This window comes from Petromyzon marinus, chromosome 3 (genome assembly GCF_048934315.1).
Source record: "Petromyzon marinus isolate PM22_M1 ecotype Great Lakes invasive population chromosome 3, UKy_Petmar_22M1.pri1.0, whole genome shotgun sequence".
NCBI classification, from domain to species: Eukaryota; Metazoa; Chordata; class Hyperoartia; order Petromyzontiformes; family Petromyzontidae; genus Petromyzon; species Petromyzon marinus.
This window is the reverse complement of record NC_133669.1, coordinates 9,677,458-9,699,159: the sequence shown is the minus strand read 5'-3', so window position 1 is coordinate 9,699,159 and position 21,702 is coordinate 9,677,458. Positions and strand designations below refer to the sequence as shown.

The window sequence follows — 21,702 nt, the reverse complement described above, 5'->3', positions numbered from 1 at the left end:
TTCTTGCAATTGTAAGGGTTTGAAGATTTTTTTATGCAACTGCGTAGGTTAAACGGCTTTTCATGTCTACTTACATATGATTATTGAAACGGTTGTATAATATCAAATCAATCTTATATTTTATAACTTTGAGTTCATGTTTTGCTTACAAGTCTTGGTCTATACAGTACTGCATCTATTCAAGTACCATACCTCTTGCATTACCGTTTGTCAAATAACATTATACAAAACATTGCTTAATACTAATATAAGTACTTTGGGCCAAGCTCCGCAATTCTTAGTGCGGATAAGTATACATTGACAAAGACACGTTACATTTCCCAATACGGATAAGCAACACCACCAGAACACTATATTTCCCAGCTTGGATACGCATCACGCCGCTCACTAGTATCACAATCCCTAATGCATGTAAGCATAGGTCCAGGCCACTCCGTCAGTTAACGGCCATGGCGTCAGCGGTACGCGCTGCCTTCGACGCCGCCGCCTTTGTCGCCAGGGCCCTGCGTTCGCGTGGCCTCAAAGGTCCCTGCGTCCCCTCGAGGCCCCTGCCCCGGGTCCCCAGGACACCCCGCATCGCCTTCGCTGCTCTCACCCTGGGGGTCGCGGCCGCCGGGGTCAAAGAGGCACGCGCGCACACGCAGGTGCGGTCTTCCCACCGCCGGTCAAACATTGGGGGCAGTCGCTTTCGGAAGCGATAACTTGAGAATGGATTCTCGTAGCGCCGCCGGACTGGACGCAAAACTCAGCCGAGCTCGTGTCCATCAAACGTCCAGTCTATCGCTTGTGTAACAAATGTGCGGTCTTCGGTATGCGTACGTGCAATTAATGGCTCGAGGGGGCTGTGGTCGCGTATTGTGCGACGGTGCGGCGCTTCCACGTCTCGTCTTGCCGAGCAGCTTCAGCCAAGTCATCATAGCCGCCGCCGCCGTCGTGGTCATCCTGATCATCTCTTGGTCCTTGAAGGGTATAGCGTCGAGACTCGACGATGACCGAGGCTTGCGAAACTCCGAGAAGGATTCGCGGCCGGTGTATTAATTATGGGCACGGAATGTGTTCGCCGAATTGTGTCAGTGTGCCACACAGTCGCGACGCCATTTGGGACGTTGCTGTGTGTGTCAACAGAGGCGCGTGGCCACCTCCGACACGAACGCATTTGTTCTGTGGCTTGCAAGTTTATTGCTGTAGCTTCGGTTCTTGTGAAACATCTTTACAGTCTTTTTTTGCGTTTGGCTTATGTATATGCAGAGCAACAACTGCAATTTCGCGTTCGGGTGGTCGAGCCAGATAGCCGCCTGCTCAGGAGCAGCGGAATGGGATCGCTGTGATGTCTCTCCCTCGTATTTGTGGATCTGGACATTGCGTCGTTATATGTTGTTATACGGACAGTGTTTACACGGGATAACCACGCGGTAATAACGATGAGCTTTTACCCACGAAATGTCAATCTACCGAGCCTCGAGTCTTTCGAGTATGGCTCTGCATCCGAGACGCAGCACACCAGGACAGACAGCTTCGCATCGACTGTTGTACCTGGTGTGGTGCTTAGTAAACATGACTGGAGAAACAAAGGCGGTCGATTGTGGATCTGGAAACAACCCATTGTGCGCCGTGCTGGCCTTAATAGGTGCTCGACATTAGTACTTGCTCCCACCGTCTGAATGGCTATATGTTGGCTTACGCACGTGGTGTGTTTTGAGTGTGGTGTATACTGTATCGTCTTGTGTGTGGTATGTACTGAGGTGTATATGTGGTGAGAAGTGGTTTATGTGTGCGGTGTGTATTTGTGTCGTGTGAGGGCGGTGTGGTGTGTATTATGTGGCGAAAGTGTATCTGTCTGGGGACCTCTGGTTAAATTGAGGACACTCAGTCTGTTTGATGGATGAATGCGGCAGGCCTGTTAGCTGTATTTAGTCGTGCACGTGTGTGTATGTATGTGTGTGTAGCCTTTAGCGTGCTGCTCTACGAACCCGGCGACCCGAGTTCAATTCACGCTCACGGCTAACATCAGTGACGATTATCTGAACTCGTCCTGTGCCTCCTCTAGGTCGACTCAGCCTCAAATGAGTACCTGGTAGAGTGTGTAAACTCCGCCACTGGGTAGACAAAGGCGGCCGGGCGTGGTGTTGGCCACCCAACCCCTCGTGTGCCGTGCCGGCCTTCATAGGTGCTCCCTAGCAGCACTTGCCCCGACAGTCTGTTACCGGCTATACGAGGGAGCTTTGTCTTGTTGGTGTGAAAAGTGAATCTGTCGGGGGGGCTCTCTGCTTAAACGACTGTCACTCGCTCTCTTGTTGATGGATGAACGAGGTGGCGTTGTTGCTGCACGCGTATGAGAATGAGGCCGCGGGCGCTGTCCCTGGTGCTGAACGCCTTGGCCCCGCGTGTTTCATTTATGGGGGTCGAATCGCTGGTCATGGGCGGCCTCTTAATGGTTTGTGTCGATAATAATAAAATGTAATAATGTCAGCATGTGCCGCGCTGCACAGTATTCACTCACTCTCGAAGGGATAGAACGACTCAGAGACATGTGGAAGAAGCACAGACGAACGGGAAAGGTAGCCAGGTGGTAAGTAGGCGTTAACAATTGTACAAGTTTTGTGTTGTCCTCTATATATTAAGGTGTTATCGGTCAATGAATGCTTAGTTGTCGGATGAAACCGGAGCACCCGAAACAAAACCCGGCCTTCATAGGTGCCCGCTAACACCACTTGCCCCAACAGTCTATTAAGGCTACAGGGCGATATTTGTCTCTGTGTTTGTTTCACACTCAGCGGCACCATCCCCGTGCCCCCGGCCCCCGGGAACTGCGATTTTCTTCGTTCGCGTCGCTTCGCTTCCAGGGCCGACCCTACATGACCCCGAGTGACTTCGTCGACTCCGTCACTCGCAACTCTCCCTGCGGTGCACACCTTTCATCGTTTTTACCTCCCCCCCCCCCGAACTTGTTTCTCATTCACGCTGCTTCACACTCTGGACAGATCGGCACACAGCCTCGGTGTATATAAACAATAAATTATCGTGTTTTTTGCGTTGCATCTTTTTTATTGTATCGGTGGCTCATGACATACGTCTAAAAACGTGTTGCTGAAGTTTGTGCAAAGCGTCCTATGTTGGCAAACTCGCATTACAAATAAACATGACGACGACGATGATGATGCTGCTGTTGACGGTGGCAGCACTGGCCTGTCATGTTAACTATAGGCACCTGTCTGTAACCAAGAGCCTCTTGCACAAGAGGCTAACCCATAACCCCGAATCCTGCCTCCTTAACAACACTCACCTCGAAGCATGATATGTAACGCTTAACCCGAGCACCTCACCACTGTCAAAAACAGAAATGATGCCACCACTAACCCTTCATTTTTCATCTCCCTTTCCCCTCTCCCCTCAGACGACGCTCCCAAGAGGATTCTCACCGAAAAGGTGACGTCAGCACGTGCACGAAGGGTCGGAGAGACAGACTTGAATCCCAGTGCTCGGATTAAGTCACACCCGTAGGATTCGTAGGATAAATTGTCAATGCCTGAGGCCCACATAGATCCAGGCGAAGGGGCTCTCAGGTATTCGTTCAGGGTCAGTGTTAATGACTGAAGCCTGGCAGAGTCAAACGAAGGCCGCTGTAAATGTTGACCCCCCCCCCGACACCCACACTGGCTTTGCACAGGAAGTTCAATCCATTCTGGCGAAGACTCCAGCCTTGGATGAGAGGAGATCACAGCTCTTCCATTCCATGGGTCACAACGGTAAAGTGTGCACGGAACGTATATACGTACACACACAGATACAGACTCATAGATACAAAGTTCTAAATGTACACGATACACATGTATGCTCATACATACATTCATATATGCACACAATTTACACACAAACAGGCTCTAGGTAGCACACAAGGTCTTAATTGTGCGATGTACACAACGTTTGATATTTCACATCGACAGCTGCGTGTGGCTCCTTATCGCCCACTGAACTTGTGTCTCTGTATTTCCCAATCACTGTTCACCCGTCCCTTCCCTGTCCCCTTATTTCCCTGTCCCCTCGTCTCCCTGTCCAATTGCCTGCCTGTCTCCTTGTCTCCCCACAGGGCTCATCTCGTACTCGGACTACCTGTTTCTGCTGTGCATCCTGACCAGTGAGACTCGCAGTCACCTCCTCATTAGCATCATCAGGCCCTCCTCGTTAGCTTTATCACGCCCCATGCTCATTAGCGCCATCGCCGTGCTCCTTATCAACTTCATCAGCATCAGCGCCAGTGTGACCCATCATGTCCATTACTAGAATCGCAATAGCCGTTCCTCATTGCGTTCAGTGAGCGTGCGCATCCGTACCCTTGTGTGTGCGTGCGCACGTGTTCTTGAGTACTTGTATGTGTGTGTATTTATGTAAGGCTAGAATGCGCCATCGTGGCGAGATGTTAACGCCCTCATCTGATATACAGGAGGTCGTGGTTTCGATCGCGACCCTGATGCCTGTCTATTTGGAGTTTGGATGTTCTCTCAGTGGTCGCGTGGATTTTTCTCCGGGTCCTCCGGTTTTTCCCTTCACATTGAGAAACGCGCGTTTAGAGTATTTGGCTGCTATCAATTTCCACGTGATAAGCCGCTTCGTTGAGCTATCATTTGTGGCCAGGTCGTTTCTGAAAAAGAGCTGTATAGCTCAGTGGGGTTTACCTGGAAACATGAAAATAGTGTTTTAGCATGTGTGTACTGGTACATGTGTAGTGGGCACGGATGGAGACAGAAACTTCTTCTTGGAGGCAACACGTTTATTTAACAACAGCCTTAACACAACGGGGTAGCTGCCCCTCACACCAGGTAACCTAGGGAGTTATATCCTCCGGGCTAGCTACTCTGAGCACACGGGGTGGCTATCGCGGACCGAACCCCAGCTCGGGCCCCGGTCCCGTACTTGGAGCTCCTCTCCCAGGCGACGGACGTGGAGATCTTCATTCGGACAACAGCATCCGGTGCCGCTCAGGGCCCCGGCTTCTATCCCCCGTCCCGGGGCTCGCTCCGCCCCTAGCCACGCCCACCTCGAAGCCTCGAGAAGGACCTGCCTCTGGACACGTGGTCCCCCCAGCCCCCTTTTTGGGGGTCCCCGGGTCGGTACCTCCGGTCACCAGCCCTCCGGGTTCAACCAGAGTGCCATGGCCCTCTCCGAACCCCGTACCGTCCCTGGCACTCTCGCCCCCTATCCTCCAGGGGCTGGCACGACACACAGAGCGCAGTGCCACCCATCACTGTCCCGCAGTGTTGGCCGTGCCCCGCTAGGGCCGGCACTGCAGCCACTCGCGGCGATGTCTGCGATATCAACATTGCGCAATCGGCCTCTCCCAGGCCGGCTTCACACAATGGCGTGCAGTGACATCCGGCGATGCCACTACACATGTACTTGTGTGTGTGTGTACTTGTATACGTGTCTAGGGATGAAACGGTAGTGCAGTGGATAGCACGTTGCACTATGAAACCGGCGACCTGAGTTTGATTCCCAGCCACTGCTAACATTAGTGGTGAGTGATATCTGAACCGGTCCCAGAACCCCCCAACCTTCATCCAACACTGATGAGTGTGGTGAAGTATGGTTAAATGTCCCCTTCTTGCAAGTACTTGTATGTGTGTGTACCCAAATATGTGTTTACTTGTACATGTAATTATGAGGGTAGTTGTACGTGTGTATACTTGTATGTGTGTACGTGGGCACTTATACATGCGTGCACTTGGTAACTGTTTATACTTGTATATCTGTGTACTTGTTCAATGTGTTTGTAGACAGTAAAACCCCGGCTAGTCGGACGGATGGGTGGGGATTTGTGTTCCGGCCAGCTGCTAAAACAACAATATTACGAAACAAAAACAATGATCCCATCCCCGAAAGCTGAGCCGAATTATTATAGGAATGCAAAGTCTGCCGTGCCATGGTTTTACTGTATGTGTGTACTTGTATATGTGTGTACCTGTAAATGCGTGTACGTACTTGTGTGCTTCCGTTGGTGCGTCCGTGTTCCGTGTCTGTGTCCATTTGCTCGTTGTCTCTGCAACGTCTCTATGTCCCTACGTGCGAGTGTATCTCTGTGTCTCTGTCCCCATTTCCTCCCACGTGTCATCCACATGTTCCGCACATCCCCACGTGTCTCCTGTCTGTCTCCCACATATCTCTGTGTCTACTTGTATCTTGGTGTCCCCACGTGTCCCTGTGTCCCCAGGTCTGTGTGTGTGTCCCCATATGTCCCCACAAGCTCTCTGTGTGTCCGTGCGTCTCTGTGTCTACGCATGTCTGTGGGTCCCCATGTGTCGCCGTGTCCCCATATGTCCCCATGTGCCTCGATGTCTCCATGCTAGAGCCCCTGGCCGGGTTTCAGATCGCTTTCAACATGCTGGACACGGATGGAAACCAGCACATCGACAAGACCGAGTTCCTCATGGTAGCCTGACCTGTGACTCTTTGACTTCTCATTCCTGACCTCTACTTCCTTGACCTTTCTCCCCTCGACGCCCCTAACCCGTTATCGGCCACCAAGGCACTGAACAGCAGCAGTTAAAGTTAAAAGTGAACGAAAAGTTAAAACGAATGTGAGTCAGACACGTATCGATTCAGCGATTCATGTTGATTCTTGCTCTCGTGACACACGCATCAAATCGTGGATGTGAGGATCGGTTAATTTCCATTTATGTAATTCCTTGTGCAAATATTTCCTTGGTTCTACCAACTGAGAACAGTGGAAAATTATAAAGTATATCCAGTTTAATAGGCACGAATGAAACAACACAAATGAGGCATTACCCACAAGGCAAAACTCAATGTGATTATGACTCCGATTCATGGAAATTGAAAATGGAAGGATATTTTAATAGTTAAACACCTAGACTGGGTCAAGCAGTAGAGGTGGTGGTTATGAGTTGGGGTAGGGTCAGTGGTAGGGTTATAGTTAAGAGTCTGGTTAGCTGTTTAGGTAGGGCTAGGGTCTGATTGGCTCGTGTAGTTAGCGGTGTATCGACTGCACCCTTTCCCTCATCGGCAATTTGATTGTCATGATGCAGGATGGCGATTCGATTCAATAATCCATTGTACTTAGGACTGCGGTAAATGTTAGCGCGTCTAGTGGCTGTTGGGGGCGGCTTGAACCCATTACAGAAAACATACGCAAATTGTAAAACAGATTTTTACATACATGACAAGATGCGTAATTCGTGAGCTTAATCATCGATATCGATCTCTGAATCCATGCACCGTTAACCTCCCAGTGGCTCGTGTTAGTGGTCAGCGAGTGTGGTTAGTGTTCAGGATGGTACCGTGGCGCCTAACGGTGAACCCTCCCCAGTGATGCCACGCGTCTCCTTTTCACTTTTCCTATTTACATTTGGGCAGTTCTAAATCATCCTAATAATACACGTGGGGCATCGTTGTGAAGATAATAATCTCGAGGTTTTTATACAGTATTTACATATGGCTGTGTACCGACCGAGTCAGCAGTTTGGGACAAATACGCAATTAAATTAAGCCGTTTTTATTGGCATACATCCGACACCGCAGTATTTCATGAATCGATTTCCCTTCTCACGGAAGTTGGACAAATGATGAATTACTGTCCTCGTTTGGTTCACAGACTCTGTCCAAGTAAAGAGCCACTGCATGGTTATACGAATGATTACCCACGTCTTTCAAGTGTCTGAAATTTACATCTTTAATCGTGGAACTGTCCAGCTCTGTAATGAAGATGGGCAGTGCTTTATCTCCTATTGATGGCACTTCCTCGTTGGGAATTCCACATTCTCACGCCAGGGACGAGTAAATCTAAGCGATGGCCACTGTTGACTTGCTCATTGTGCTGGCCCGGGACGAACGATGGGTCAGACCGCGGGTCAATTACTTTCCACTTGTAATTGCAGTCAAAATGTAACTCTTACTTTCAGCTGACCATACTGCTGTAATTGCAATTATAATTGACCCAAGGTCTGCGATGGGCTGATTCCCGACCCACGACCAGTTTTTTAAGTCATGCCTTTCCGATCGTTAGTCGAGAACGCAGACCACAGCAAAAACTATTCGCAGAGATCTGCTCGTAAAACGATCGCCGTTCATTTTCTTAGCGGTCTACTGCAGCGATTGCCAGAGCATTGGGTAATTAATGGAGTTCCTACATGTAGCCATAGGTTTAATGCATGTCAATCATTTTGCAAAAATGTGTACTTTATCCAGATAGTATCCCCATTGAGCTATCTGTGTCACGTCAAGAGATGAGGGAATCATTTGGAACTCTCACAGAGCAGGGCAACCCTTCCTGTAAGAGAACAGCCACCTGGATAATGTTTATTTTATGAACAGATCTCTATGAACGTTTTAGCATACCTGTCAACCCATACGATATACACGTTTTATTGTACAGGGAAATTAAGTTTTCACATCCGTACGGCGTACAGCCGTTTCAATACGACCAAAAAATATTTTGTCTCTTTGTTTGTGTTTCACCCTTGTGATGGAACTTCGTAGGATGAACGTTGAAATTTATAAGGGAACGAGGTCACCAATAAAGTCTGAATTAGCCTGTAATAACGTAGGGCACTGATAACGGGTTGACAGGTATGTTTTAGGCAGTCATTTGCAGATTGAAAATTTCACCTTCTCACAAGAGCCTTGGTGACCTGACCTGCGACCTTCCGCTCGTGGCCTTTGAGCTCACTCATACTCACTGACCACACCTGTAACGGGTTGACAGGTATGTTTTAGGCAGTCATTTGCAGATTGAAAATTTCACCTTCTCACAAGAGCCTTGGTGACCTGACCTGCGACCTTCCGCTCGTGGCCTTTGAGCTCACTCATACTCACTGACCACACCTGTGCCCTCCTGCATTCAACGAGTGAACACCACCACCAGCAAGGGTCACGGTCACTTAACCTGAACTCAGCCTGCAGCCTCCAACCTGCGACCTCTCACGTAACTGAACGGGGTCATGCGTGCGTGCGTGCATGTGTCTGTGTGTCTGCGTGTCACTGTATGAAATCTCGATGTCTTCATGCATGTGTCTGTGCATGCGTGTCTGCATCTGTATGTGCATTTGTACGCATCTGCGTGTGTCTTTGTCTATATAAGGATGTGTTTTATTTGCATACTGGCAATGTGTGTCGATATGTGTATGTGTCCTACTGCGTGTGACTGCTTGTGTCTGTATGTGCATGTGTCTGTGTGCATGCGTTTGCGTGTCTTTCGGCAATTGTCTATGGGTCTGCAAAACGTATCTGTCCGCATGCATGTGTAAGCACCTATATGCCATTTTGCATGCGTCTCTGCATGTGTATGTGTGGGTTATGTATGTGTGTGGATCTCAAAGCATTGTGTGCGTATGCGTGTGGGGAGCAGTAGCGTAACGGTTAGCGCGTTGTGCTCCAAACCTAGTAACCCGACTTCAATCCCCGCTCATGGCCAGCACCAGTGACGATTATTTCAACCGGTCTTGGGTCTCCCCTGGGTCAACTCAGCTTCTAATGTGTACAGTACCTGGTGCGATGTGTAAATATCGCCACGAGGGAGACAAAGGCGGCCGGGCGTGGTGCTGGCCACCCACCCCGTCGCGTGCCGGGCTTCATAGGTGCTCGTGAACAGCACTTGCCCCAACAGTCTGCTAAGGCTATACGGGGGATCTTTGTCTCGCGCCTGTTTACATATACTGTATATGCGTTTGAATCCAGATGCAGGAGATCTTCAATAGTCGCAACGAGCGGAGGGCGGAGGCCGGCGCGGAGGAGCATTCCGCGATGCCGGTAAAGGTTTGACCGCCCAGCCAGCGGCACATGCCCCGTCAATCCTCCGTGGCTGATTGCAGACACTGTGGTTGGGTGACACTTGCAAGCATTGTTTTCGTTTTGTTGAAAATCACGTTTTATCCACAATATATTCCCGATTGTGCTGTCGGTGTCGGTGTCGTGAGACTATAACAATCAAATTTTTAACTCTCGTAGAGCAGAGCAGCCTATTTTGTTGGAGAACAACCCAAGAAAATGGATATCACACAGAAAGCTCTCAGATCCTTTACAAATACCCACAGTAGGGGGAAACACTTTCCCGACGGCCCTGCACGATGTGTAAAACTGATTTAAATTCTCAGCGTTGAAATTTGGCCAAGTCGAGTGAAGAATCAAAACTTGATGTGATTTTTGCGCAGTTATTGGTGTCCATGTTGAAAGCATCAACTGACAGTATTTGAGAACCTGGTTTAATTACAGGTGGCTTGAAACCTAGATTTGAAACCAGGGTCTCAGTGGTGCCAGTTCAACATTTGGCCCCAGTTTGGGAAAAGCTACAGGCTCCATCTTGGGTGTTCAGGGTGCAGCATGCAGGGGAACTAATCAGCAGCGTTTTTCTCCAGCAGACAGGCGCACGCAGCCTCCCAGGAGCACCCGGCTGGTTCCGAGCCCAGCACTGGTGCATCACGATCACCACACATAGCCCCCGGTATTCCCATTAGCAAATATCCCATTATACTTGGCACCTGAGACTTGAAAACCCGAGACTGGAATATGCAGCTTCCCCAAACTGGAGCCACGAGCCGCCGCTGACAATATTCGATGTTTGGTGTCTCAACTGGGACTAGGGTGCCTTGGTAGTGGCTACTTCGCGAGGTCCTGCTGGGGACAGGGGACACACGTGAAGCGAACTCCCCGTCATTACGCCTCTCTCCTTGTCGGTGCCGGTGGCAGGCGGCGAGTGTAAAGAGGCACGGGGACACCACCCTGCTGGTCCACCTGTTCGGCAGGAACGGAGACAAAGAGCTGGACTACCAGGACTTCTACAGGTGGGGATGGTGGTGGAAGTAATGGGCGAAAAGTTGGTCATTGAGTTGGTGGTCTGGGGGGAGGTCGTAGTTACTGATGCTGTTGGTATTTTTTGGGCGATGGAAGGGCTTGGTAAGAGGTGGTCGTATGATGTATTTTGCCTTCTTATATTTACGACTTGTTCTCCATTAGTGCCATCGTCGTCATGCCATGGGATGAACAAAATCAAATTCCGTTCAGAATTTGCTGCGAGTAGTGCACCGCCCTCTGCCAGAGTTGATGTCTCAGGACCACTTCTGAAGTCCCGTCATTTGGCATCTTTATCCACTCTCGCGCACACCTTCCCAATCACAATACACGCGCACGTTGCCAATAACCGATTCGCATGCCCGCAGTTCAAGAGCGCGTGTTGTGAGAATCGGAGCGAGTCGACGCCTCGACGCATCTGCGTTGAACGTCGCCGACGCTGCGACGTTGAACGTCTACGACGACGCTCTCTGCCCACAGGTTCACGACGGCGCTGCAGGAGGAGGTGTTGTGGCGCGAGTTCTCGGCGTGCGCGCACGGGCGCCGCGTCATCTCGGAGGGCGCGTTCGCGCGCGTCCTCCTGCGCTACACGGACGTGCGTGACGCCGCAGCCATCACCGAGAATCTCGCTGCACGCGTTCCGGCCGGACAGGTAACTGCCCGCCGGCCTCTTACTCGACCCCGAAGCACTCGGCCCCCGAACTCTTACCTGCAACTCCCTCTCCACACCAACCCTTTGCTCCTGAAATCTCACATTCCTGATGCTTCACGCTTGACCTCCCACCCCAATCCCCCGTCCCTGACCTCCTGATCTCAGCGCCCTGCACCCACACTCCACAACCGCAATTTAAGATTTAACCCGGAGCTGTCCATTTACCCTGCTAGTTGATGCTCGCTATGTCTATATGTATACTTGTTTGTCCGTGTGTATGTATGTGCATGTGTCTTTGTGTGTCTGTCTAAGTGGACTCATCCTCAAATGAGTACCTGGTGCGGTGTGTAATCATTGCCACTAGGGAGACAAAGGCGGCTAAGTGTGAGCACTGGCCACCCACCCCCTCGTGCGCCGTGCCAGTCTTCATAGGTGCTCGCCAACAGCACTTTTGCCCCAACAGTCTGTTACGGCTACAAGGTGGGGTTTTGTGTTTGTGGGTCTGTCTGCCCTTGTGCCCCCAGGGCATTTCGTTTGAGGAGTTCCACTCGTTCTTCCAGTTCCTAAACAACCTGGAGGACTTCTCTATTGCTGTGCAGATGTACACGCGAGCAGGCTTGGCCATCGGACAGGGTAACGCGGCGGCGGGGGGGGGTACACACGGGGAGACGGAAGGAAGGGGATGCATGTGAACAAATGTGCAAGTCTGGAAGGGTCATTTGTAGGCAGACTCACCAGGAAACACGGGCACACTAGGGCCAGCCGTCCTATTGGGCCAAAAAATACGGGAGTCACACACGGCGACATTTGAGATACATGCGCACACACACGCAGGCACCAGACTGTTGTGAGTTACACCGCAGCACCATAACATGAGCACACCACACTGAATCATCCCACATCGCGACATCGTTTCACCGCACCACAGTGAAACCACTGGGGGAAAAAAATATATACACAATACAGTCATGCATGGCTACACCTCCCCACAGCGAACCTACGAGCTACACACCTTTTAGCACACTTTACACCGCACTGGTTTATGACACCACACACCGCGCTGTACACAACCTACACCGAGCCCCTGTGCGTGGCCTTGTGCAGACGAGTTCCGCCGCGCCGTGCGCGTGGCCACGGGGCTGCACCTGTCCCCGCACCTCGTCTGCACCGTCTTCCACCTCTTCGACGAGGACGGCGATGGCCGCCTGAGCCACACGGAGTTCCTGGGCGTCATGAGGGACCGGTTGCGCCGTGGCGCTCGGGTAACCGCGCCGTGCAGATCTCACTCACACTTTCCCTCGGGTGACCGCGCCGTGCAGATCGCACTCACACTTTCCTTCGGGTGACTGCGCCGTGCAGATCTCACTCACACTTTCCCTCGGGTGACCGCACCGTGCAGATCTCACTCACACTTTCCCTCGGGTGACCGCACCGTGCAGATCTCACTCACACTTTCCCTCGGGTAGCACCATGCAGATCGCACTCACACTTTCCCTCGGGTGACCCGACCCGAGTTTTTTTTTTCTTTCTTCCAAAAGTGCTTTTGGCATCGTGACATGAGATGAAGAATTCCATTTGGAACTATCAAAGTGAGCAGTCCATTCTGCCCTGGTAGAAAATGGCTCCAGGTTGGTGATATCACAGAACTACTTCTGAGAATAATTTAATGTTTTATTTTTATTATTTTATTATTTTCCTTGTACGTGACTTTACCGAAAGAACCAAGAAGATGAATCCCTGCAGTCACGAAAGCTTTAAATCGAAATTTACTTCTGAGAACCCTTAAAGTAACTTTTTTTAATTCACACACTTGGGGGCGCTGCACTCTACCACGTGCCTGTCACAGACCAATGTTCATAGTATAGCAGTCAAATTGAGAATGCTTCATGCTCACAGCTGGGATTTTGCCAAACGAACGATGAATTTGATTTTACACGATGGGGATTGTTGTGCAGTCATTGGTGAGAATGCAAGAGACAAGCGTCGTCCCATTTGCAAGAGTAACCCCGGGTCAGCAAAACTAAACAAAAGCAATCCAATAAAATGATGTACAATGATGAAGCAAATAATATCACACTAAACTTAAAATCAGATTTTGATCTCAGGAGGGGCAACAGTTCTGCTCCATGCCATGACCCCTGAGCGACCGGGGGCCCCCTCCCAGTCAGACTTCTGGAGTTGAACTACTCTCTCTCTCTCTGCCGTTGACAGGACCACAGGACGAGCCCAAAGAAGGACAACTACCGCACATGCGTGCGTCGCGAGTTGAGCCGCTGAGATGGAATGGGCCGTCCACATCCCCCAAAAGTGCACGAGAACCACATGACCAGCAGTGGAGGATTACTCTATATTAGCAACTCCATCATCTATCATTCACTGTCAATGTTGTCACAAGCTGAATAAATGTCCAATTTACACTTTACACAGCAGTGCATCACGCGGTGTTGGAGAATGGGCCCACAGAAGCAGCCATCACAGAAGACTTCGGGGATCCCTTCAAGTCATATATTTTGTATTCATACATCAGGAGGCGCCAGACCTTCCCACGTGCTCTGCTCGAGGAATGGTCGTCGCATGGCAGTCAAATATCTATTTCTCAGTTGGAAATTAGGCAAAGTCAAGTGAGAACCACTTAATGACTAATGCCCCAGTCACACTTTCAAATGAGACTACCCTGGTCTGTTTGAATTTTCATCTGGTTGAATAAAATAAACTTGAAACTTTGATCGTAATTTGGTGACCAGGCTACGACCATCAAAATCGCTACTTGAGAACCCGGTTTAATTAAGAGGCTGCTACCTGGATTCAAACCCAGGATCCCAGTGGGGCTGGCCTCTGTGCTCCGACCTCTCAGCCACCCAGCTACATTTTTAAGTGTTTAGTAAAAAAAAACACGTGATTAACTTTCATCGAGATTTGTTCAATGACTGTGGCTCACTTTCATTACGAAGAGACTTCCATTCACTTACCTGTAGATAGTTTAGCTAAATCAACCCACATTCACTTTCACGGATGTCTGATAAAGCAACTTGCATTCACTATGGACACCTATTCAGATTTCCATTGAATTAGTTTTCTTAGTTCAAGTGACCTCTGTTAATTTGCAGAGGTATTTTAAAACGAGTTCCATTCAATTTTATCGACGTGAAAATGTATTTACTTTTTATAGTAACATTAACCCGCAGTGAGCGCATGGAAAATGGGATTGAAAGGATATGCTTCAATACATGCGAGGGCCGTGACATTCTGAAAGTGAAGATAGGATTGTGATACCACGTCAGTTTTGCTGGACTTTGTTTTCGTATGCTCGTGGCTCCTTCTTGCTACTCAATAAAGTTATTTGGAAACCGATTGCTGTCATGTGTTAATTTCTCCCATAAAGTAACAGGTTTTACCACCGGCTCAAAGTACAAGCATGGTTATTCAATTCCATGGTAGTTTACCAAGCTCGTTATCGCTCCAGGGTTCACAAAATGAGCAATACTATATGGGAAGTAGGTAAAATTGTTAACACGGAGGAATGGCCCTACGATTCTGGCCTAGTTAAGGGCTTATTGATGTCAGTGTACGTTGCTGATCATACTAGGAGATTGAAAAGTCGACATCTAGTGGTTTTGCGAGTATAAAACAAGGACCACATAGCACACCACATTCACCAGCAGCATTTGAAACATTCGCCAGACTACTGTTGGTGTTGCAATACGACCAGGGCTAGAAGGATAACGGGAAATAGCAAGCAAAAATATACATGCAACAGGAATTATCAGTAAAAGCATTTTTGAAAGAAAAAAAACCACTGCATTCCCAATCAGGTAAATGTGAACAATTTTTTTTTAATTTTATTAATAGAAAAACAAACACAGAGCTAAGGATGTACAGGTTTCGGCACAAATGCGCTTTTCTTAACATCAGGGCAAGAGGTAGGGGATGATCTCTCGTGAAATCACTCCGCCTGTTAAAAATTCACAAAACCACGTGAGCCTGGACGATAGTGACAAAATTCCGTGCGAGACTTCCGTGGGGGGGTTGCCCCGGTTCTGACCGATCGACACAAATTAACGGCAGTGTCCGAGCTTCAGTGCCCGCCAACCGTCCGCCCTGCCAGCTTAACGTCCCGCAACGGAGGACAGCGAAATCCCCCACCAAACCCACCCGTTTTACGATGGACAGCGACGAGGAGATAATAACGGGGCCTGTTTGTAGAGTGTGGTCACAACACCTGAAGTGTTAAGATTCGAGTTTTGAAAGTAACATTTTTTATTATTTTTGTGTCTAGGTTATTGGACCAAGTTCGACGTCACTTGTTGAAAGCCCCATTCACAACATGGTCATAGGCAAACAATGGCAAACACAGGCATGTCAAAACTTGTGATGGGAAGTCAAATGAATCCATTGATACTTGTAAAAAACACTTTTACCTCTAGTTCTTAAAAAAAATTATTATAGATACTGCCCTTGTATTTTCCATTTTTAGTTTATTTTTTTTAAATAAAATTAACTATAAAATGTATATAAAAATGAAAATTATTTTATTTGCACCATTAAACGTGACCTCTTTGCCATGCTTCCTCCATGTGGGTGAATGATGCCCCGTTTTACCCATGAGATGAATAAAATTACTATAAAAAAACATGTTACAAACACAATGGCAGTTATAGCCAAGAACAATACCAATGTATAAAACAGTTCATTTTTAAACCCAAAAAATGTGGGATTCAAATATTTTTCAAAAAACTAAATCAAGGATAATGACGTCCCAGTTCTAAAAACACACTTGGCAACATCAAATTCCATCACCTCTGGCACCATGTGTTTAATCAACTCACAGTAGCCGGGTTCTAAAGTGCCTAACAAAAGGGAACCTGACACGGAGACATTGAAATGAACAATTGCCAACTCGGCAGAGTTTAAGTCTTGAGCCCAAGTTTGCCGTATTTAAACAACGCCACCAGGGCCTTGTGACAACCCCATGCCCGGTTATGCAAGTGCTGCATACGGCCTTCAGAACGCGCTGGTTTACAGACCACACCGGACACGCAAACACGCTACTACTGTCCCAAGAACGACAAGTATTTACTGACAGACTTTCACAGACCATCTTGGCACAAGCATACATATTGATATATTCACACATGTACGTATTAACACTGCTCTCACACGTTTGTACAGACTATACTGACATTTGTTTGTACAGACCGTGAACCCGCACTCCTACAATGGTACGTACATGAACGTGTTGATATCAATTGCACACGCACGCTTTTACGGAATATAAAGACAAACATTAGTGCATATTTGTATTGACCAGTGACACAAGGATGCACCATACTGTTCACTCACCTACACTAACACACACACACTGACAAAACATGCAACACATTTGTACTGACAACTCATACTTGCAAACAGCTCAACATATCGACACAAGTGTTATCCTACTTGTACTGACCACAAGCATTAACATCACGCAAACTACACCGACATACATGCACATACGTTTAATGACCACTCGTGCAAACACACGTGTACCAACTACACATACGCACTGATCTCAAAGAGCCTTTAAGACACTCGGGGCAAGTGCTGTTAGCGAGCACCTCGGACACACACACCCCAACACACATGCGCACCAATGCATACTCCGAAGCACCTACAGGGGGTCGAGAACACACACCTACACATGTACCTACTGCCTCGCACCTTACATACAACACACAATACATGTGACTTTTTGTTCTGAGGAGAGGGTGATGGACAAAGGTGTGAGGAGGGCAGATGCAAGATTTGAGGGTCGGAGGTCGGATGTCAAAGGGCAGCATTAAGGAGTTAGGTGATAGAAGTCCGTTCAAGAGCTGCGAGTCAGAGGTCAGGAAGTCAATAGCTGCCATGGGAGCGACTCATCTACCAGTCTGGCACATCGAAGATGCCCGTGCGCTTGGCAGCACCAGCAGCCCCTGCACACACATGACACACAAACAAAATAATGTCCACAAAGTTATCAGGGCTCTGCAGCACAGCAATCACAAATGAGTGTGAAACCAGTATGTCAACAGTCGCTACAGTGGGTAGCAATGACACATTGCATTCAGGATCCTAAACAAGGGTGATACTGGTCTATTGTAAATTGGTTATCATGCAAGGAAGCTAAGCTACGCTTTCGCCAATAAACCATAAATGTGTGATATCTGGGAGAAACACAGCTATTATGGAAGCATGAATGGATTATATTGCTCCAGTTCAAGTCTTGAGCTATTTATGCTCCTTTCCAAACAATCTTCTATTCTTCCTGCCCCCAAAGCTCTATCTCACCTCTTCATAATCTTGTTGTACTTCCTGTCTCTTACGGTTGCTTATTTTCATCCTGTCCTACCGGCTTACCAATCCTCCCATCTTGCCGACTCTTGCCTCCTCTATCACCCCCACTCATCTCTCCACACCGCCCATTCTCTAATCTCCTCGTCCTTTCTCTCATCATCCCGGTTCCCCCTCACTTTCCTGACCCCTTACCTCATCCCTCCACTCCTTGCCTCATCTTCATGTCCTTCATCTCTGCTCCATGACCCTTACCCTCTTCTCTCCACACCTTGCTTCAACTGCCCGACTCGCGTTGTCCCCCTAAACTCCAAGTCTTCACCGGGGAAACTGACCTCCTCTCCTCACGTTGGGACTTCTACTCGTGACTGAACTTTCACCTCAATGACGAACGACCTCCCGTCTCTCCACCCATTATCTCACCTGTCTTGGGCTGCCCTTTGCTCCTTTTCCGCCTGCGGTCAAGGACTCCATCGGGGGTGGCCGTGTTGCCGTCAGCAGCAAAGGGGCTGGACCCGCCGGCCACTGTGCCGTCGAGCGAGGCCTTGCTGGCTCCCGGCCCATCTACCTCGGCATCCACGGGGAGGCCCCACACCAAGCCGTCATTCACCGCGTCCTCTCCAAACCTGGCGGGGTGACGAGGTGGTAAATAAATGCAACCATCATCTACCACGATGAATCCACTGTTGGATGAATGACTCCAGAAGTCCACGCCATATCTCATGCTCTTGCGCGGTGCAGCAATGTCTGCAGGACCTGGGTACAATCACCTACATACGAACAAACTGCTCCTCCGCGGTACACGTCCTCTCGGGTGTTGTTCCCTCCTTTGGTTGCCACTCCGTCGTTAGTCTCCACCACTGGCCATCTATTCGAATGACGAGTTCTGCTCAAGCCTGCTTAATTTTATCCAATCAATACGAGGTCGCGAACATGCGTATTTTATCCCATCCATGTGTGCCTCTTTTTGTTTCTAAGTATGCACCTCTCCATGCTTTTTTGTGAGGACCGTATTGGGCTTAAGGTGGAATATTTACATTAATGTCAGGGCCCAGATTGTTCTTTAAATAAAGGTAACAAACACTACTGCTGCATTCTCATGCAAGTTAAATGCTCTTGTATGTCGTAATTACCATGCCAAATGTACTACAGATTTAACCCAACCGCTGCTCATCACTATTAACTTCATAGTTCAGGGCGCTATGGTGTCAAGATGTTAATGCCTCGCTTGGTATGGAGGAGGTTGTGGGTTCGATTCAGACCCTGACGCCTGTATTTTTAGAGTTTGCATATTTTTCCCGTGGTCGTGTGGATTTCTCTCCGGGTCCTCCGTTTTTTCTCCTCGACATTTAGAGTATTTAGCTGCTATGCATTTCCACGTGATAAGCCACTTTTCTGAGCTATTATTTGTAGGCAGTTCACTTCTGAAAAAGAGCTGTATAGCTCAGTGGGCCTTACCTGGTAAAATAAACAGGTTTAAGTAGTTGAACATGAAATCGTGTAAATGTACAACCCTTTGTCAATCCATTCCTGGATATGTGGGTAATTCGAGCTTCACCATACTGATCATGCACGGCTGGCTATGTATGGTGCTAAAGAAGTTCAACATACATACAAACAACATGGGGCATATAGAAGTGGGAGCATTTATGTACAACACAATAATGGATTTTTCAGCACTACCCCATGGTGCCTACCACGCAGTACATGACATGCGGTAATTTAATAGATGGGCAGCGTCCATAACAAACGTCACAGGATGCAGGTCTATGTGGCCGCTAGGTCATGACGAAGCGGGGGAAATTTCACGTTCCTCAAGGCAGGGCCAAGTTTATGTTGACTTGTACCAACACATGCTTGTGCGTGATTCAGTACTAACAGAGAGTGCAATGCCATTGTTCCGTCGCCACTGCTTCCTGCCTTCCCAAAGATCAATCTAGTATTGGAACTATCAACAATAGACCTTTAAGATCTGCTCTTAGTTTCCCAAAATTGCGAGAAAGCCTCTGTCTTTCAAAGGTCCACACTTACAGTGTCCCTTTATCAGGCTACGTACTTCATTTTATATGACCCGTGGCCACATTGAAACGGCCGGCAAATTATCTCACTGCAAGGCTAATAGCTGCACTTACCCAGTGTAAGAGGGAAATATCTATGTCAACACTGTTTCTAATTATAGCACACTCAGTCACTTCTATCACTGCGAAGGACTTTTTGCAGTGACAAAAGTGACTTAGTTGCGTCTGTGTCAATGCGTGGTTCCCCGTCAAAAATATTTGAAAGTCCTATTTCGGCCTTCGCCAAAGAAAAAGGTCAGTGACCTTCGCCGTAGATCTTTCTACCCAGTTGATGCATCTTTCAAGGTCCACCCTTAAATTATCCCACCATCTTGCTTTCAAGACTTCGCCACCTTGGTTGCCGACATGCCTTGGTAAAATCCCTTCCACCTGCAACTCGTGCAAATAAAATGACAGAGTACTGTGCCGGGCAGCCTGCACTACACGGGCGATTGCGGAGACTCACGTGGGCTTGGCTCGCTTGCAAACTGCCTCCCCTTCGCTGGTACCACACAACCCCATCCTCCGCTTAGGCGTGTGGGGCCCAAAGCCTCCCGCCGACTTCAAGAGGCCGTCCTGGCCCTGCTGCAGGTATTCGGAGTACGTCTGGATGCGGTACGACTCGGCCTCACTGCTCGTGTTCTTGGCTGGGGCAAAGCACGCAGTAGATAGGCAGCATGTGCATTATAGCCGACGGCGCACACAGTGGCAGACAGTGCGCAACACGGCCCAGTAGACAACACGAAATGGTACACAGCAATATGAACGACAACAGCAGTACGGGAATGACAACACATTGAGAACACGACAGCACAAACAACACAACATGACAAATATACACTATTCAAGACAAACATACATATAGACAAATATAAATTTAGTACACATCACAGAACACGTCAGCAGACAGCACACACTACACATCACACTGCACACCTCACATGACAGCATCACACTGGAAACGTAAAAGTACATATTCTTAGCTCTTTCGGTAAAGTCACGTTGAAGGGAAACAATAAAATAATAAAATATATATAAAACAATAAAAAAGTCTCACGACGTTTCGACCATAACACAAACGGTCGTCATCAGGTGCGTCGGTCTGCATTAATTTATTTATTTCGAGACGGAACATTTATTTATTTAAAATCGTCGGCGCCACGCGCAGCAATTTGGCAGTTTATTTAGAAGGACTAGTCCATCTATGTTTTGAAAAGAGGAGGGGGGAGACGAAAAATTAATGTATGTTGTCTGAAAGCCACTGTAAGCGTGAACAATCAATTAAGACCTGAAATGGTTAATCAAATCTTTCCAATGATTGCTAAGCCAGAATCCATCTTCTCGGTTGAAATTGTCTCTGTGCTTGTATATGTGGATAGCCTCATGAACGAATCTCTCATGGTAGCCAGATGGCTTACAAAGAACCTCTGTCTTGGAAAAGTCAATGTCATGTGAGCCTACCGAATTATAACAGTGATCTGCCACGGCCGAGGTGTTGGTCCTACCGTGTTTAAGGTCTGCTTTGTGTTCACGAATGCGGTCCGAGACGTGGCGTTTGGTTTCTCCAATGTAACTACTACCACAGAGGCAACTTAGTTTGTAGACACCAGGGTACTGCATGTCCGGAATCACATCTTTTACAGACGGAACCAGAATATGAATTACTGCTGTCACGAAAGCTTTAAATTAAAAAAAAGTAAAAGTACATGTATACGTGCGCAAGTGCAGGTGTGCGAGTCCACGCATGTTTCTAGGCAGGTGAACTCACCGATCTGCACCTGCTCAGTCTTGCTCAGAGCCACGAATGCGGACGTGTCGTCGATCCACGACACCTGGATGTTACCTGCAGGTGGTAACGGTCAGCAAGGACAAGGGTGGAGGGAG

The 21,702-nt window shown here is 48.5% G+C and overlaps 2 protein-coding genes across 5 annotated transcripts in view; one reads left to right on the top strand and one right to left on the bottom strand.

Annotated features, from left to right (window-relative positions):
- Positions 1 to 6: 6 nt before the first annotated feature.
- On the top strand, positions 7 to 14,800 carry MICU3 (mitochondrial calcium uptake family member 3). Of its 3 annotated transcripts, none has more exons than XM_032973215.2 (12): positions 7 to 644; positions 2,775 to 2,904; positions 3,395 to 3,426; positions 3,668 to 3,746; positions 4,088 to 4,135; positions 6,342 to 6,424; positions 9,688 to 9,759; positions 10,696 to 10,790; positions 11,278 to 11,449; positions 11,974 to 12,082; positions 12,554 to 12,711; positions 13,661 to 14,800. In XM_032973215.2, exons 1-12 carry the CDS (start codon positions 450 to 452, stop codon positions 13,724 to 13,726), a joined length of 1,239 nt encoding a protein of 412 aa, XP_032829106.1. In that variant the 5' UTR covers positions 7 to 449; the 3' UTR covers positions 13,727 to 14,800. The 3 variants fall into 3 exon arrangements, with proteins under 3 accessions (XP_032829106.1, XP_032829115.1, XP_032829124.1); XM_032973224.1 differs by lacking the exon at positions 7 to 644 and adding an exon at positions 651 to 967; XM_032973233.2 differs by lacking the exon at positions 7 to 644 and adding an exon at positions 974 to 2,569.
- Positions 14,801 to 15,262: 462 nt separating this feature from the next.
- Positions 15,263 to 21,702, bottom strand: part of PARN (poly(A)-specific ribonuclease) — a 30,272-nt gene continuing 23,832 nt past the window's right edge. For both annotated transcript variants that reach the window (XM_032973192.2, XM_032973201.2), the window contains exons 22-25: positions 21,587 to 21,661; positions 20,285 to 20,465; positions 18,185 to 18,387; positions 15,263 to 17,403 (exon numbers count right to left, since the gene is read on the bottom strand). In XM_032973192.2, the coding sequence (XP_032829083.1) occupies positions 17,351 to 17,403; positions 18,185 to 18,387; positions 20,285 to 20,465; positions 21,587 to 21,661 (512 nt within the window). In that variant the 3' untranslated portion in view covers positions 15,263 to 17,350. The remainder of the gene's footprint in view (positions 17,404 to 18,184; positions 18,388 to 20,284; positions 20,466 to 21,586; positions 21,662 to 21,702) is intronic.